At 33.0% G+C, this 18,458-nt stretch overlaps 2 protein-coding genes across 3 annotated transcripts; one reads left to right on the plus strand and one right to left on the minus strand.

Moving 5' to 3' along the window:
- On the plus strand, positions 6,299-8,093 carry LOC104757824 (probable protein phosphatase 2C 10). Of its 2 annotated transcripts, none has more exons than XM_010480613.2 (6): positions 6,299-6,504; positions 6,602-6,686; positions 6,940-7,179; positions 7,263-7,539; positions 7,644-7,798; positions 7,883-8,093. In XM_010480613.2, the coding sequence occupies exons 2-6, from the start codon at positions 6,648-6,650 to the stop codon at positions 8,018-8,020; spliced, it is 849 nt and encodes a 282-aa protein (XP_010478915.1). In that variant the 5' UTR covers positions 6,299-6,504; positions 6,602-6,647; the 3' UTR covers positions 8,021-8,093. The 2 variants fall into 2 exon arrangements, with proteins under 2 accessions (XP_010478915.1, XP_010478916.1); XM_010480614.2 differs by having other exon boundaries at positions 6,299-6,452.
- LOC104759701 (MADS-box transcription factor 31-like) lies at positions 11,249-11,755 on the minus strand. The gene has a single exon (XM_010482599.1). It carries the CDS (start codon positions 11,753-11,755, stop codon positions 11,249-11,251), a length of 507 nt encoding a protein of 168 aa, XP_010480901.1.

Here is an 18,458-nt window from a genome sequence, read left to right on the forward strand (position 1 = left end):
CGGTTTCTTTCCAACGGTTTGGGGAAGACAGAACATTGGCCGCTTACTTCAATCTTGCTATAAGAGAGAATAGACTTTTCGACATTATAGATTCTCGGATAAGAAATAACTGTAAGCTGGGACAAGTCATGGTTATGGCAAACCTCGCAAAAGGTGTCTGAATCATAACGGAAGGAAGAGACTAAACATGACTGACGTTTGGTTGCAATTAAAGAGTTTGAGACATGGAGATTTACAAACAGAGGTTGAGGTTCACACGTGCGATGATGATGATGAGTCAGTGGTCAAACTCTTAACACTGAAGGAGAATAAAGGTGTACCCAACCACTGTACCACCGCAACTTTTCCAAAATTGATGCCCCTTAAATCTTTAATATAATTTGGCGCCTAAAGCCCTTGCTTTCCGGGCTTTAGGTCAGGGCCGACTCTGATGATGACGATTAGTGATCCCTTTCCATTGTAATAAATTTGGGTAAAACATATTTTGTAGTTTTGACGTGGCCTCTTCTACACGTTATGTGTAACACATACAGACAGTTCTATGATTATGATGACTATGTAATACTTTAATGTTTGGAACTTTACTTCCACATAATATTTTATTGCATCATTTTCAGATTCAGGAAATTGTTGTTTAGTAAACAACTCTTATTTTTCTGTGACTAATTCCATCTGAATTAACAGTTATATATAGAATCTAGATTTAAAGTGAAAATAATAGTTATTAACTATTTAAAAGCATTGTATTTATTCTTGTAAGAATATTGTTTTTACTACTAGGTTTGAACCAATGCTACATGTGGGTTTATTTGATATATTATGGTGAAAATTATATATGATTAATGACAGTTATTAAATATTATCTTATAAAAAAACTATAAATTACTATTAAGTCAAAACTTTTATTTCATATACACAATTTTTTAAAAATCTAAAAAATAGTTGTGTTAAAAAATTAAATATGATTTAAAGAATCATGAATTTAACTGGATTTAATTGGACGTCGAGGCAAGGCGGATCGAACATTCGAACTGGTGACGTTGCATATACTAAACCATTTCTTTGACCACGAGACAAACGAAACATTTTTAGAATCATAAATTAATCTAGTTTTCTCATATTTAAATAACCATCACCATCTATGTCTTTGTGTTTTTCTCCACTGTTTTCTTACCCTTCATATTATTTCTCGTCATTTTCATTATCAAATTTTCATGATAATTGCCATTATTATTTTTACTGTTTGGTTCTTCATTATGCTCTTCTTCTTCCTCTTCCTCGTCAGCTTCTTTACATTCTTCCACTGAATAATCATTTAAAACCTTTTTTTAGACTACCACATAACTTGTTAACCCATCAAACTCCAATATCAAAATCATTGCGTCTTTTCTCATAAAATTTGTGCAATTCATTGATCAATATAGTCACCACATGCATTTAGTTATTGATACTTTAACTTGTATACTTACTCGGTTATAGATCCACACATATTGAAACTTCTCAAACCAAAATCTTTAATACTTCAAAATTGCAAATTACTTGCAGAAAAAGTAATACACATGTATAGCTAATAAAAAATGTGTGCTTGTCGTCGATACTTTTTCTTTAACCATCAAAAATTAACTCAAACAACACAAATCAAGGTCGACGTCAATCCTTCTTCTTTTGACCCAAAAATTTACTGAAACAATATCAAATCACCTATAAAGTCATACAAAAAACATGTTTTACAGCTCATAAGAGATATAAAGCATAAAGAGAGATAAATAAGATATTTTCAAGATATTAAAAATCAAATATTTAATATTTAATAATACTTAAATTTTAAATTTTAATAGAGTTTAAATATTTATAATATTTTAAAATTTAGATGTAGTTTAAATATTTATAACATTTTAAATATTTTTAGTGTAAAATATTAATGATACCTAAACTTTTGAGAGAGTTTAACTATTTATAATATTTTAAACTTTCTATGGGGGTATTTTCGTATTTATAATATTTTAAACATTCTATAGAGTTTAATTAAATATTTATAATATTTTTGAACCTTCTAAAAGTCTATAATTGTATATTTAATTTTTTTTAAATTTTTATATTGGGACAATTATTAAATCAAAGTTTCTGCTCATTCATAGTTGGAAACATATTAGTCTTATTTATAATGGTTCTGCTTATTCATAGTTGGAAGCATATTAGTCTTATTTATAATGGTTCTCAGCTATTGTCTAAAACTTTTATAGCTGATGTGGGACGTTGTACATACACTTATTTATAAGTATTTTAATATAAAAATTTTACATAATTTCAAAATGTTAAATATTGAGATCTCTGATTTCGATTGGTCGTTTAAAAAATCTGAATATACAAAATTTTGGAAATCTTTAAATATTTTAATAAATGACATATCAAATCCCTATTGATTGTTTTAAATCCTATGTTGACAGATTTATGAGCTAATAGCTCCTACTTTAATTTAGTATAGATTATTTTTTAGATATTTTGTTTATAACAGGAGACAAAATCAGATTAGGTTATTACAGTTATGTACTTAAATTTATTTATTTTTTCAGACCAAAAATTGTGAAAAAAGAAAAAAATTCCATAATAATATACCAAGTATTTCCCATCGCCTATATTAATAGAGAAGCACTCTCACAAAAAAATTAAGGTGTCGCTCTCACAGAGAGCTCTTGTACATTTTTTAATAAATATACTTACTTCTCATTGTTATTTACATAAATATGCCACTGAATTATTATGACCCAATGTTTTTTTCTATTAGTTTTTAAAAATAAAAAATTTAATTAACTATTCAATCTAAAAATGTCTTTAATTATCATTTTCATAACCTATTTACTTATTAAAAGTAAATTACATTTCAAAATAAAAAAAAATTATTCATTTATTTATCATTTTTCTCATTATATTTTTAAACGTAGGATTAGTTTAAATTAAATCAATTAGTTTTAAAATATTGCTTAATCTATTTAATAGTATAGTGATATAGATAATAATGTGAAACATAAAATACGTGAATTTGATTTTTAGAAACACAAAAAGACATCAAGAGTTTCTACACCACCTTAAAATTCTTTTCCAAGTTCAAATATTTCACGGGTGAAACGTATTTTACAGAAAATAAACTCAAATTTGAATAAACGAAAAAACTTTACTTACAAATTTTGTTTTATACAAAAAAATCTTAAATCTAAAATAATAATTTTACTCATAATATTTTATTTAAATCGATTTATTCTTTACTATGTGCAGGTTGGTAACTAGTATCGGTTTAAAATACATGATTTTATTTGTGTACTAAAAAAACATATTATTTTTTAATCTGTTTTAATATTTTAAGTTTGAACCGTATATTTAGATTATAAATCAATATAAAAAAACATAAGATAACAAAATTACAAAATATTTATTTTATTTTTCTTTAAATTAGATTTACATAATGGCAAATTAAGCATTTTTTAGATTCAGAATTTTTTTGAAAAGAATCCTAGTCATAATTACAAATATCATCGTTTAAAGAAATATATCTATACTAGGATCTCACCCGCGCTACAGCGTGGGAGAATTTTTCAGATGTTTTAGCGGGTGACCCGGAATATCAGATGTTACGGTATTTGTTTACTAAACTGATTTCTGTTCATTCTATTTGCTACTGATGCTGGCAACACAATAAATAGAGCAATTATTACAGTGTGAGTTTTAATTATTCTGCACACCATTGTTTTATTACGGTTGTATACAATTGAAAGGACATAGTGAGTGAAAAAGATAATGATATTGGATATGAATATAATGAAATAATAATATACATAATACGTAGTTGTCAACTTTTATTTTAAAAGTTTTTGTAAATTAATTGGGATATGTACATAATATTACTATATATTTATTTTTCTAGACGTCATATACATGAGCAATCTATAACCTGAATGTGCTGACCATATTGTATATAAAAAATTTAAGTACAAAACTGGTTTTTAATAGTGTAATATATGTATATGACTTATAATAGTGGTTTTTGAAAATGTCTTTAAATTTGTGAGTAAAATAATTTGGGCAATAACTTGTTATAAGTAAGCTTTAAATTGGTCTGGGTCTAATTTTCCAGAGATTTCTGATATGGGCTGCCTTGGCGTTTGGGAAATTTAAAATTTTTTTAAAACTTCTATCTCGTTAACAGATAATATCAACAACTTTATTACCTTTCTTCGATTAAAGAAAAAGAATTTCATCGTTTCATCTTCATCTTCCATTCATAAATCTTAGATTCCTAAGATACTGGGTTATACTAAAATCATTACTTATACAATTTTCCAAATCCTTTCATATAACTTTCCAATCCGAAATGTTTACACAACTAATTAATCGAAGCAAATCGGTGGGGTTATGGTGTTGTCAAAAGTTTCAATCGGATTGATTCAGTCTCGTCCAATTCCATTTTCCGAAACATTTAAATCAGTCCAATTGGGTTGGTAAGTTTCTTTATATAGTTTCGATTACACAGGTCTATAAAATTTCTCTACTGTTATATGTATCCAATTCAGATTTGAAAATGATAATTGTACAATCAGCCAATAGTTGTACCTATTACCAGTATTTTGTATACGATTACTGGAAATATTATACATTTGATGCAGTACATGTGCAAGAATATACAATGACACCGAAGCATATGTATGAAGACATCATAGTATGAGTAAGATAAGTATTGGTTTCCCTAAAACATGTATACTATTTTATTTAGAAGATTCTATGACATCATAGTATCAGTAAGTTAAGTATTGATTACATATATAACTAACTTCTCATTCAACCCAGCTTCGTCAATGACGTCCCCAAAATTGACCAATTTCAGGAATATGTCATCTGACAACGACGAACATGACACGACGAAGGTCGTGTTGATCAGAGTCATACGGTAAACATGGTTCGTAACCCTGAATTTTCACACTGATTTAGTCAATGAAAAAGTGTCAAAGATTACCCAGTTTCCAGTGATAATCATTTACTGTAATTTCTCCCATTGTGGTTTCTTTAGGGTTGCATGAATGAGGATACCCTTGGTTAAAAACAAAGAGTAGTAAATTAGTAAACAATAAACATGTAAATATATTTCAAGATATCAAAAGATTTGAAAATTTGAGAATCTTACAGAAACATCTGCTAAGACCATTTCTATAGTCTCTCCGGTAAAGACTGCATATTGCTTCCAAGAATGAATGATTTTAACTTGAATTCTCCAGTCTGTTTTGAATAGTTTGATTGAATCCAAATATGTGATAGTAGAAGCATCTTCGGCAGCCATTACAGAAGGTTTGCTAAGAGTGAGAGGAATGAAGCTTTAAGGTATGGTGATTCGACCTTTGAATAATGAAGTTATATTTATACTTAGAATTAACTTATGAATATTGTAGGGTATATTCGAATCGCCATATACATTTACCGTAAAGATAGTTATTTTGATGAGATATCAATCTTTGTTTGTTATGGTTGTTTTCCAAATGTGGAACCAAGATTGTAATCTTTTTAATATATTGGACGATTTTATATTGATGAGATTGATATTGTGTAGAGGTGTAATTTTTGGTTGATTGATATTATTGCTATCTTTATGGTATAGCGATGAGATTATAAAAGCGAGATTTCTGGATTAATAGTCGTGATAGAGAGGTAATTAAGTACTTGAAAACACATATTCACATTTCTTTTAAATCCTTCTGTCTTGATTAGGAATCATTTTCAATCAAGTTATGATCTTCTCATAATAATTAGCATAAATGTAGGACTGGAAGATATTTTATTATTCACATATAGTTGGTCATATATAGAAGGATTTAAATAGGCTGTGATATTTATTTGGTAATCGTTAATATGTAGCAAAATATAGGTTGTTAGAGGTGTAATTTTTGGTTAAAAATGTCTTTGATAGATGTTGATAGCCCATACAAAAAGCCCACAAGATATCAAGTAGATCCGATTTTGTAATTTCAGGTTTGTTTTCTATTATAACCCGATTCAAGAATCATTAAAGTCAAAATTGACCTTCTTGGAGATGTGTTCAGCTGTTGGCGTAAGGGGTATTTTTGAGAGAAGTCAAAGTTGTACTTCTCTTTTACTATAATAGGGATAGTTTACTTTTTGAAATATTGAAATGGTAAAAACAGAGGAATAAGCCACAGCGACTCTGCTTTTCAGACACGGCAAAGAAAAAAAAAGAAAAAAAAAAGTCAACTAACGAAACGCAATAAACAAGGATGGAAAGAGACGATTCTTTTTTTTTTATAATGGAAAAAAAAAACAAAACACAACAGCAAAAATTGAAGTCTACTTGTCGTCGTCGTCTTCCACTAATTCCGTAATTTTATCGAAGACTTTTTGAAGCAAGAAGTACATTTGCAGAGTCTGTCAATAACCCTTTCTTCACGGCACTGGTATTACTCCTTTCTTTTATGGTTTTTGGAATCTGGGTTCTCCGATTTTGAGGTAACCCCTCTTCTTCTGGGGTTTTAATTTTTTTTTTTTTTTTTTGGGGTTTCTTGATTGATGAAAAAAAGTTTCTAAGGTGTTTTGCTGTTTGCAGGGTTTCTTTGTAATATTTTAAATCAGACATCTGTCATTCTCTCCTCATGGCGAAGTTATGTTGCTTCGGTTCTTCAGACTACGATGTATGTAATAAACTCAAATCTTTTCTTTCTCTTTTGGTGTTGTTTCTAATTTCTTCACTATAACAACTACTTATAGAAATAGCATTGACTTGTTGTTCTTCTTGAGGTATGAAGATGGTTTAAGGTAATTTTTAGATAGAAATCGAACCAATTATTGTGGGGTCAATTGTGAAATTAAGTAGATGTCAAATTTGGTCATTTGGATTGTGAGTTCTTGAATAATTTGGGAAGATATGAATTTGGTGGTGTGTAGCTTGTGGTTGGGAGAGCGTCAACTAGTTCTGGAAAGGGAAGAAACAGCCAAGGAGAGATTAAATTCGGTTACAGCTTAGTGAAGGGAAAAGCTAATCATCCAATGGAGGATTATCATGTGTCCAAATTCATGAAAGTAGATGGTAGCGAGCTCGGTTTGTTTGCAATCTACGACGGTCATTTGGGTGAACGCGTTCCTGCTTATCTACAGAAGCATTTGTTCTCCAATATCCTCAAAGAGGTCTGCAGCAATATGTTTTCACTATCTCTGTTGCTGCATCGTTATGGTTGATGAATCTGAACTTTTTGTAATGATGTGTTCAGGAGCAGTTTAGGTATGACCCTCACAGATCAATAGTTGCTGCCTATGAGAAGACAGACCAAGCCATTCTGTCACATACTTCTGACTTAGGCCGTGGTGGCTCAACCGCTGTAACTGCTATTCTAATGAATGGACGACGTTTGTGGGTGGCAAATGTGGGTGATTCCCGGGCGGTTCTATCTCAAGGAGGTCAGGCGATACAGATGACTGTCGATCATGAGCCACATACTGAAAGGTTGAGCATCGAGGATAGGGGAGGCTTTGTATCGAACATGCCAGGTTACTCTAAGATGATAATACCAAAACACATCAAAATCAGGAAAAAGTGTTATCCAAAAACATCAGACCCCTAAACATGTTTTTTTTTCGTTCTGTTATTTCAGGAGATGTCCCTCGGGTTAACGGGCAGTTAGCAGTTTCTCGTGCTTTTGGGGACAAAAGCCTCAAAACACATCTACGGTCAGATCCAGACGTTAAAGATTCATCTATAGATGATCACACAGATGTTCTTGTTCTTGCTAGTGACGGTCTGTGGAAGGTAAACGATGGTGTTCTTGTGTTCTGAAGGAACATTGGTTGGCGTTTTTGTGATTAAACGGTTTTGAAATGTGTAATGGTGTAGGTGATGGCTAACCAAGAGGCGATCGATATCGCGAGAAGAATCAAAGATCCATTGAAAGCAGCGAAAGAACTAACTACCGAAGCGCTGAGAAGAGACAGTAGAGATGATATATCTTGCATCGTCGTCAGATTAAGGTGATGAAAGATCTTTTGATACTCATCAAGAAAAAAGAAAAAAAAAAAAAGGATGGAACCATTAAAAATGGCAGAAACCATATAAATAAGTTTGACGTTGAAGAGTAGTAGAAGATATTTTTACTTTGTTTTTTATTTTTTTTACGTCCGGTGTAAAATGGTTGATTGGTTTTCGCAATGTTTGGTAATTTTATTGGTTTGATTTGTGGTTTGTGTAAGTGGGAATGAATCATATGAGATTTGGTGTATAAAAAGAATATTCTATCGACGACAAAAAAAATAATAATAATAATATTCTATCTAGAAGATTACTCAAATTTGGTGTGGTTCTTCTGATCTCTCTGTTCTTATACAGTATCCAGGATACTGTATCCTCATGTTCTCTTTTGTTACAGATTTGTTGGTTTGTTTACATTATTTTTGTTTTTCCTTATTATAGGTGTATTTTAAATAAATTTTTAATTCAAAAGAAAAACATGTAATTTCTTATTAGAAACTAGTTAATATGCAAAAACTATTTTGTGATTCTTCATTGTTTATTTTTTTTTAAACATTTATTTTTATTAGAAAGTTAAATATTAGAATAATTTACATATTTTTAGAGGTATATTATACAGCTACAACAATGAAATATGTTCCAAAAATAATTTCTTTTTTTCAAACATGATATAGGTTGTTCTATTTTTTCAAAAATAACCTTTTCCCGATACCACTTTTCAAAAATATATCTTATCTCTGATTTTATTGAAAATATCACTAAAATCTGATATTTATCAAAAATATAACTTATAACAAGTACCTTATAAACTTTATAAAACTTTATAAATTTTAAGATTTAATAAGGAATATTTTATATCTACTTTATAAATACCTTTTAAAAACATCAAATTTTTAAAAACCTTTTAAACACTTTATAAAACTTGATAAATATTTCGATCTAGTCTCTGTGTAGTAGTTACTACGCAACATTCTCCTTAATTATTCAATGTTATGAACTTGTTACAGCGGGGTACACACAAAAAAAAAACTTGTTATAAGTTATAACATATCAAAATTATCAAAACTAAATCCAGTAACGAATGATATTATTGTTCATAATATTATATGTTGACATTTAAGATAATATTTTCACTGTTTCAAATTAGTTGTCTTTTTAAATTATACCACACAAATCAAAAAATAGATTGTACCCTTGTTGGACTATTAGAATTCCAAAGTATGTAATATTTTAATTGTTTAATAAGGAATACATAAAATAATTTTCTAGTAAAAATGATATTGGAAAATGAGAATGACAACTTAAATGTAACAAAAAGTTAATTATAAAATGACAACTATTTTGAAACGGAGAAAGCATGTAATAGTCGTTATTCTTTGTATTATTTAATGGCTAGTCAAACAATCAAAAATAGTCTATTTGCTAGTCAATGTTCAACGATACTATACGCCTTTTATCGAAACAAATTTATTGAATATCAATAACATGACAATTACAAAATCTTATATAAACATTATAAAATGTTTCGTCAAGTTCTCAGTAAAGAGAAAATATATTTTTAGATATGTTACTACCACTTTACATTTTAGATTTAACTCCATACTCTATAAATTATGTGATTTATGTTGTAAGAAACTAGTCATCATCAGATTATCGAAGAATCCACATTTCAAGTCCACGTGACGCATGCCCATGAATCTTTTTCAATAAATGAGTTACAGGTAATTCATCTACATTATTCTATACATGTTTACGTTATAGTATTTTATGCTATTCTAGTTAATGATATATATATATATATATATAATTATTTAAATCACAATGTTTAGTCAATTGTGTTTTTCCTTTTCCAATTATAATTTATAAAAGAATTATTTTCCAAATATAATAACAATATATGAATGTATAACATATACAAAGTATTTTATGTCACATGTGACTGAGGCTTTTTATGTCAAAACTCACAAATATTTCATTACAATAAATTATTCAACTATGTAATTAACTTAATTAACTACAAAATTTTTGACTAATTCTTATTTTTGAAATAAACTATATGAGTCAAGATTTTATCATGAATAAATAGATAAATTATTTTTACATATACATATATATCTAAATATTTATTCTTTTGTAAAAGATAAATATGTAATATAAATGTAGAATAGTATTTCTACTGATATTATATTTTTTTAAACTAATAATTTCAAATATTGATAATTATGATAGAACTTTGACTAATAGAGTTTATTCCAAAAATAGGACAATAAGTAGTTAAGAAAATAGTGGATTACACATTTGACTAAATCTTATAATTAAATATTTTTCAATTATGATATAAACTCTCATTCAAATATGACATAAACTCTATGTCAGTTTACAATAATGGTTGAATTTCCAAATATTAATTTGAGAAAGTTGTGACCAATTTTTATGCATTTAATATTTAATTACTACCATCTTTTATTTATATAAATGTTAGTCTTCCACCCAGAAAAAAATATTCCTTAGTTAATAAAAAGAAAAAGAAAAAGAAAATTAAGTTTACAAGTCGTCCTCTTATTAATGATTAAACTCTTTAGTTTTTATTTTTGTCTCCAACATGAGTTCGAGAAAAACCAAAGAAAACAAAAAAATTAACATGAAAAGGATAGAAAATTATGTAGACCGCATGGTTACATTCTACAGACGCAAACAAAAGATCTAAAGTAAGCTTAGTGAGCTGTCTCTTCTCTGTGGTACTCATATTGAGTTTCTTGTGTACTCCAACAGTGGAATCTCATACACATTCGGCAGCCCATCCTTCAAAGTCATTGCAAAGCGGTTTTTCAACAGTGAGGGCTCTTCGTCAACCTCACTGCTACAACAATCGAACATAGATGTTCAGCATAAAGAGAAGATGGAAGAACTCTGCAAAGTCTACAACAGTCTTTTAGATAAGGCTGATGTGGAAGAACAAAGAGGGATGTCCATGGAAAAGGCTGAGACGGAGGCACTGCTAGTGGAGAAGAACGCATGGTGGAGAGTCTATCCAACGACGGTTAAGGATAAGGAAGTCCTAAAGCAGTTGCTGGAGAAGTACGAAGATCTCTATGAGAAACTATGTGACGAGGTTGTTGCAAGAAACCAAAAAGAAAATGCACCTTAGATTTTCTTTAGTGGATAATCAGTTTCATTGAAAGAGTAACATTAGGACCGGGATCTTGAATGAAACAAATGATCCACTAAATAAAATCACGGTGAATTTTGTATTTGGTTGCTTGCAACCATCTCGTCACATAGTTTCTCACAGAGATCTTCATACTTCTCCAGCAACTGCATTAAGACTTCCTTATCCTTAACCATCGTTGGATCGATTCTCCACCACACGTCCTTCTCCACTAGCAGTACCTCCGCCTCAGCCTTTCCCATGGCCATCCCTTTTTGTTTCTCCGCATCAGCCTTCTCTAAAAGACTGTTGTAGACTTTGCAGAGTTCTTCCATCTTCTCTTTATGCTGAACATTTATGTTCGATTGTTGTAGCAGTGAGGTTGACGAAGAGCCCTCACTGTTGAAAAACCGTTTTGCAATGACTTCGAAAGATGGACTGCTGAATGTGTATGGGATCCCACTGTTGGAGTACACAAGAAACCCAACATCAGTACCACAGAGAAGGGACAGCTCACTTAGCTTAGTGTAGATCTTTTGTTTGCGTTTGTAGAATGTAACCATACGGTCTGCATAATTTTCTATCACTTTCATGTTAATTTTTTGGTTTTCTTTGGTTTTTCTCGAACTCATGTTAGAGACAAAAATTAAAATAAGGGTTTAATCACTAAAAAGAGGACGAACTGTAAACTTAATTATTATTATTATTATTATTTTAGCTGAGGAATATGTTTATTTTTTCTGAGTGGAAGACTGGCATTATATAAATAAAAGATGGTAGTAAATATTAAATGCATAAAAATTGGTCAAAACTTTATCAAAATAATATTTGGAAATTCGACCATTATTGTAGACTGACATAGAGTTTATGTCATACTAGGTATTAGTCCACGCAATGCGTGGTTGAATGCATAATGGTTTTGATTATATTTCTGAATATTTATAAAAATAAGATTTTGTTTTTTTGGTAGCAATAACATAATCAAATAATAGATTTTTTCTTAAGATTGTATTATAGTAAAATTGTATCAAACAAAATTATCAAAAAAATTAGTAACTATATATGAAAATATTATGTATAAATATTCCTCATTTAAAATTTTAAAGAAATATAAATAGAAGATATATATATGTATATATATATATATATATAATATAACTAAAAATATAGCTGATAAAAATAAAAATATGAAAATTTAACCAAAGACATTTTATCTTGGAAGATAAAAAAATTAGTGGGAGAATGAAATTTATAATAATTATTGGGTAGGAGTTACATTTGAGTTAAATTTAGAACTACACATGACATTAAATGTGAGTTAATTAGAAATAAATTTTTAATTTGTTTTGTTTTTTACAAAAGGAATACCAAGTGGTCCAATAAAATTTTAAACTTACACATGATTTGTTTTTTTTGTTGATATAAACTCATACATATTCAAATTCATATTATTTTGTAAGTGACAAACTAAATTAGTTTTTGTATAACATCATATGAACTTCAATCTAAATATTTTAAAAAATTTCCAAAGAAAACTTGTATCTTTTTGGTTTCTTTTTCTAAATTTTCACTCATCAATTTAAATTCTAGTGCTAGATTTCATACTAATGGTTTCATCTTTAGAGGGTTTAATTAGATAGTATATATTAAAAATTATATTCTTTTTCTATATATTACTCCATTTAAATTTGAGTGCTAGAAGAGAATAGAGAGAATTAGACATGAAGATTTTCAACCTCATGACCTTGTGGGGTGAATATAGCAGAATAATATTAAAAAAATATTACTTATAAGATGATAATATAAAATAGACAATGGAGATAAATCTTTTAAAACATCAAAAACAATGTAATATATATATATATATATATATATATATATATATATATATATATATATATATATATATATATATATATATATATATATATATATATATATATATATATATATATATATATATATATATATATATATATATATATATATATATATATATATATATATATATATATATATATATATATATATATATATATATATATATATATATATATATATATATATATATATATATATATATATATATATATATATATATATATATATATATATATATATATATATATATATATATACCTTACAAACTCCAAAAATATAATTTAGAATTAAGCTTTTACAATGATATTTGAATTGATTTTTTTAACCCATACAACAACAACAACAAAAAACACTAAACAAAACAAAACAAAAAGATTTGAGGTATAATAGAAGAGGATGAGAGAATGAATGAATGAGAGAATAAAAGAATGATTATTTATAGAAATAGAACTGATGTAGAATTATATTTAGAAAACCGGATTTACAATTCTGTAACATCCACAAACCAAAATCCCGGTTTAGGGGTTGCATCGGTCAATGCAAGGTTGGTTTTCTGCGGACGAGTTTTAAATTCAACGCTGCATTTTGGGTTAGGAAACCCTTAAGTCGTGTTTAATCGAGCAGTTTGTCATCATTAGCGTTTTGAGCCGCTTTTGAGAGAAAAGAAGGGAGAAAAGGTGTTCTTGAGTGTTCTTGTGGTTTTTGGTAGATTGGAAGCTGTTCCGTAGAGATCTGTAGCTGGGATCGTTGAAGGAGCTTCCTGGAAGTGTTTTCTTGCTTGTTTGAGGTTCAGAATCGTCTTGGCAAAGGTAAGTGCATGACCATGGCTTATCTAAGATGGAGATTTCTCTCATCTGGTTGTTTATGTGTTGTTTGGGTTATTAGAATGTTATTTAGGTCGTTAGTAAGCTTTCTTGTGGCTTGGGATCGAGTTTTATGGTTGTAGGAACAAAGATCCGGCAAGAGCTGCGGGGGAAAACGATGCTCGGTATGTGCATCGGTCGATGCACTTTTGTGTGTCGGTCGATGCAAGTGCGAGGACAGCGCGTAAAACCTAGGGTTTTCGTGCTATGTAAAGCATGCATCGGATGATGCAGTGTGTGTGTCGGTCGATGCAAGTTACACTTGCATTGGTCGATGCAAGCTTGTGTCGGTCGATGCAACTCCAACTGGTGTCGGTGGATGCATGCTTGGTGTCGTTCGATGCTGAGTCCTGGTTTGTTATTGTTGACTGTTGATTGTTGGTTGATGGTTAGAGATGTCTCTATTGCTTGTGTGTATAGCCCAGTAGATGGGAGGATTGGCTTACTGAGTGTTTATAAAATACTCATGCACTGCAATTTGTGTTTGTGGTGCAGGTAAAGGCAAAGTGTGATCGTGGAATCAAGGCAATGAAGAGGAGGATGTTATAGGGACTCGATTGGTTGTTGTCTAGCATTGCTAGGTTGCTAGAGTTGGGTCATTAGAAACATTGCTAGGTTGTTGGTTCTATGTTTCCTGTTGGTTGAATATTGGATAATGTTTATGTTATAGTATTGGTTTTATTACTGGATATTTATTGGATATTGGTATTTGTTATTCCGCTGTTGGTTGTGATTGTGGTTAGGTGGCTGGTGGGTATGAGACCACTAGTTGTAGTTTATTTATTATTATTAGTATTATTATTAATTTATTATTTAAAAAAAACTTGCAAGTCTAATGTCCGGGCTGACTGTCTTACTCGCTCTTCGAGAACTTTAATTTCAACATCTTCTTTTGTAAATTCTTTTCCTCCGGTTTGGGCTACCAACCTTGGAGTTATCTTTTAAATTAATGTTTGGTTGTGAGAGAAAAAAAAAAAAAAAAACAGGGCGGGTCATTTCAGTTTGGTATCAGAGCCCTTACGGTTCTAGGTTTAGGTTCACTAGGCTTTGTGCTGTAGATGTTTGGGATTTGCATTCTTTGATTTATTTTGTGAGTTAGTCAATTGTGTGTGGCATGGAGTCCTAGAACATCCACTTCGAGCCTACTGTGTGATTCCACGGTGAGTTTATGTTTCTGTGTATGTTTAAATTGTGTGCTTAGTCTTCTGTTCATGGTAGTGCAGATGGCTAGAGGCAGAGGCCCAACAGTTAGTGATACTGTGGACCAGAGTGTGACAGCTGAGGGTGTTGGCGAGTCGCAGGGTGTCCAGGAGGATTCCATGAGTGTGGCCGAAGGAGGCGGTATTGGTGCTCGAGAGGCCGGTGATGCTAAGGTCCCGGGTGTGGGAGTCCAAGCGTGTGGAGTCCCTGGAGTTGATGTTGCGGCTTTGCTAGCACAGGTGTTGGAACGGTTACCAGCAGTGGTACCGGCTCAGGCTCAGGTAGTGCCACCAGTGGTGGCGGAGGAGCGGCAGCCAGTGGCTGCGGATGTGGCAGGGCATAGTCGTTATTTGGCTATGCTCAAGGAGATGCGTGGCATCGATACTGCATGGTTTTCGGGAGGTACAGATCCTACTGCTGCAGATGCGTGGAGGACGAGTGTGGAACGTAACTTCCAGACGCTGAGATATCCTGAGGAGTTCTGGGTGGACATAGGGGTCCACCCCTTGGTTGGTGATGCTCAGGTGTGGTGGAGATCAGTGGCTGCTAGGAGAGTGCAGAGAGAGTTGACTTGGGCTGACTTCGTGGAGGAGTTCAACCGCAAGTACTTTTCGAGGGAGGCATTGGTCTAGTTGGAGGTGCAGTTCCTTCTGTTATCTCAGGGGACACGGTCAGTGCGGGGGTCGGGCTATGAAGCCTGAGGAGGCCTAGATCAGGAGGTTTATGAGGGCTCTTCGTGAGGACTTGAGGGTCCATTGTAGAGGACAGAGTTATGTTACGCGCGCAAAGTTGGTTGAGACTGTAGCAGAGATTGAGGAGGATATCCGGGCAAAGGCAGTGACGGTTAGTCCAGCAGTGAAGCCTAGGAAGGCTCATCATCAGGGAGGTTATAGCAAGGGCGGGAAGCCTCCGCAGGGAACCAAGAGGAGCTGGGAGGCTATGCAGAGACCGAGTGGTGCTGGGTGCTTTGGTTGTGGGAGCAGGGATCACAAGGTAGCTAGCTGTCCCCAGAAAGGAGTGCTCTGATGGCAGCGGCTCGTGTATGCTATCATTGCAGGGAGCCCGGACACATCATGCCCATGTGTCATAAGTTGCAGCAGATGGCAGTGGCAGCAGTGCAGCATGTGGTGCAACCTGAAAGTGCAGCAGGTGGCACGGATTGAGCAGGTACCACGGGTGTACACGACGGTCGAGACTGGTGGAACCAGTGCTGGGGCGATCACATGTATAATTTCTGGTACTTAAACTTTGTGAATTTCAATAGGTTCAGATTTAATGTATTCTTGTGATAAAGTGTTAGGTTCTCAACACATGAGGTTTGTGTAGGGACCTTGTTGGTGGGTGGGTTTAAGTCCCATGTTATGTTTGATTCTGGAGCTTCTCATAGCTTCATTACTCCGGAGTGTGCCGAGAGTGCGGATATCAGAGGAGATCCCGGGGAGCGTACAGAAGTTGTCAGAGTTGGCGGGGGGGGGGGGGGCGAGTTCTGAGGGTCATTGGTGAAAGAATTAAGAAAGAATGATTTGTGTGTTTAACCAAGAGTTTGAAATCGTATAGAGTGTGAAGAGAGTGAGAAGAGTGAGCGATTGAGAGGGAGTGTTGGAGAAAGAGAGATAAACTCTTTTCTTACTTTATTTAGATCATACTTACAATACATTTATAGAGAGTTACAAATGGTATATTCTCTCTAGGATACTATGCACACATATACATGGAGAAAGCGACATCTCCTTAACTCAACATGTGATCTCTCATTGACTTCCCACTTGTGCAACTTGCCCAACGGCTCTCCATAGAAGGTTCTCGAGGATATGCGACCGTTGGGGGCTCTCCTTAATGGACCGTGAGACTCTTGGTTGTACGGACGGCCCATCCTCTTGATTGTACGGATGTCTGTACGGTTTTACAGACGGTGGTGTGTTACTTCATACTCCCCTTCAAGCTTGACTTAAAATATTGGTCAAGCTTGACAACATAGGCACCCACCTCATTAAAAACCTTAGTATAGAAAACCTCTTGGGAAAAACTATACATAAGGGAAAAGAGTGTAGGTGCCAACCAAGGATCTCATGGCCGAGTGAGGTCCATGAGACCAAGTTTCGAGTGAATGTATTCACAAACTTGTGGACTTGCTGCTTTAGTGAGAATGTCAGCAAGCTGTTCCTTGCTTTTGGTATGACATGATAGGACAACTCCAAGTTTGATTTGCTCTCGAACCTTATGACAATCCACTTCAATATGCTTGGTTCTCTCATGAAACACCGAATTGGTTGCGATATGAATTGCGGCTTCATTATCACAATGCATTGTGATTGGTTTTGTCGACTCAATTCCAAGATCCTTGAGAAGAGCCTTGAGCCACATCATTTCCGTTGTAATTTTCCTCATAGCTCTATATTCGTATTCGGCACTTGAAAGCGATACGACCTTTTGCTTCTTGCTCTTCCAAGTGACCAAGTTCCCTCCAAGGATCGTGCACTAGCCTGTGGTAGAGCGGCGGTCTCCATGATCTCCGGCATAGTCGGCATCGCAATAGTCAGCATCGCAATAGCCTACTAGCCCATCTAAATGCCTTGTCCTGGCGAGCCTTTGATGTATTTGAGGATTCGAGTTACCATGTTCCAGTGATGGACCGTCGGATTCTTCATATGCTGGCTCGCCTGGTTCACAGCAAAACAAATGTCAGGCCGTGTGATGGTCAAGTAGATAAGCTTACCTACTAGGCGCCGGTAGAGGCTAACGTCCTTGAATGGAGCTGTATTGAGCTCCCCCTGTCCTCCAGCCTTGTAGTTCTCCTCAAGAGGTGCTGACACTGCCTTTGATCCTAATTTACCTGTCTCACTCAACAAGTCAAGCGCATATTTCCTTTGTGACAAGAATAAGCCTTCATCTGATCTATATACTTCTATCCCAAGGAAATATTTCAATTCTCCAAGATCTTTTATGTCAAAGATTGACTTCAAGAAGGTTTTAGTCTCTTGAATACCTACCGTGTCACTTCCAGTGATGATGATATCATCAACATACACTAGAATGACCACTATACCTTTCTTGCTTAGTAATGTGAATAGGGTGTGGTCAGCCTCGGATTTGCGAAATCCTTTGTCAAGAAGTGTGGTACTTAGCTTATGGTACCATGCCCTTGGAGACTGTTTCAAACCATAGATTGCTTTGTTGAGTTTTAAAACCTTTCCCGGACCATTGGTGTCTTCTAAGCCCGGTGGTGGCCGCATATATACTTTGCCTTCAAGCTCTCCTTGCAAGAAGGCGTTCTTAACATCCATTTGCCACAGCTCCCAATTGAGGTTTGTGGCGAGAGAGAGAACCACTTGAACAGTATGAAGCTTAGCCA

This window comes from Camelina sativa, chromosome 17, assembly GCF_000633955.1.
Source record: "Camelina sativa cultivar DH55 chromosome 17, Cs, whole genome shotgun sequence".
In the NCBI taxonomy this organism is placed as follows: Eukaryota; Viridiplantae; Streptophyta; class Magnoliopsida; order Brassicales; family Brassicaceae; genus Camelina; species Camelina sativa.

Bases quoted from the DNA above. Each gene is read 5' to 3' on its own strand.
- LOC104757824 (XM_010480613.2), top strand. From the start codon at position 6,648: ATGGCGAAGTTATGTTGCTTCGGTTCTTCAGACTACGAT. The intron at 6,687-6,939 runs GTATGTAATAAA...GGTGGTGTGTAG, and splicing joins TCGGTTCTTCAGACTACGAT to CTTGTGGTTGGGAGAGCGTC. The intron at 7,180-7,262 runs GTCTGCAGCAAT...TGATGTGTTCAG, and splicing joins TCTCCAATATCCTCAAAGAG to GAGCAGTTTAGGTATGACCC.
- LOC104759701 (XM_010482599.1), bottom strand. From the start codon at position 11,755: ATGAAAGTGATAGAAAATTATGCAGACCGTATGGTTACATTCTACAAA.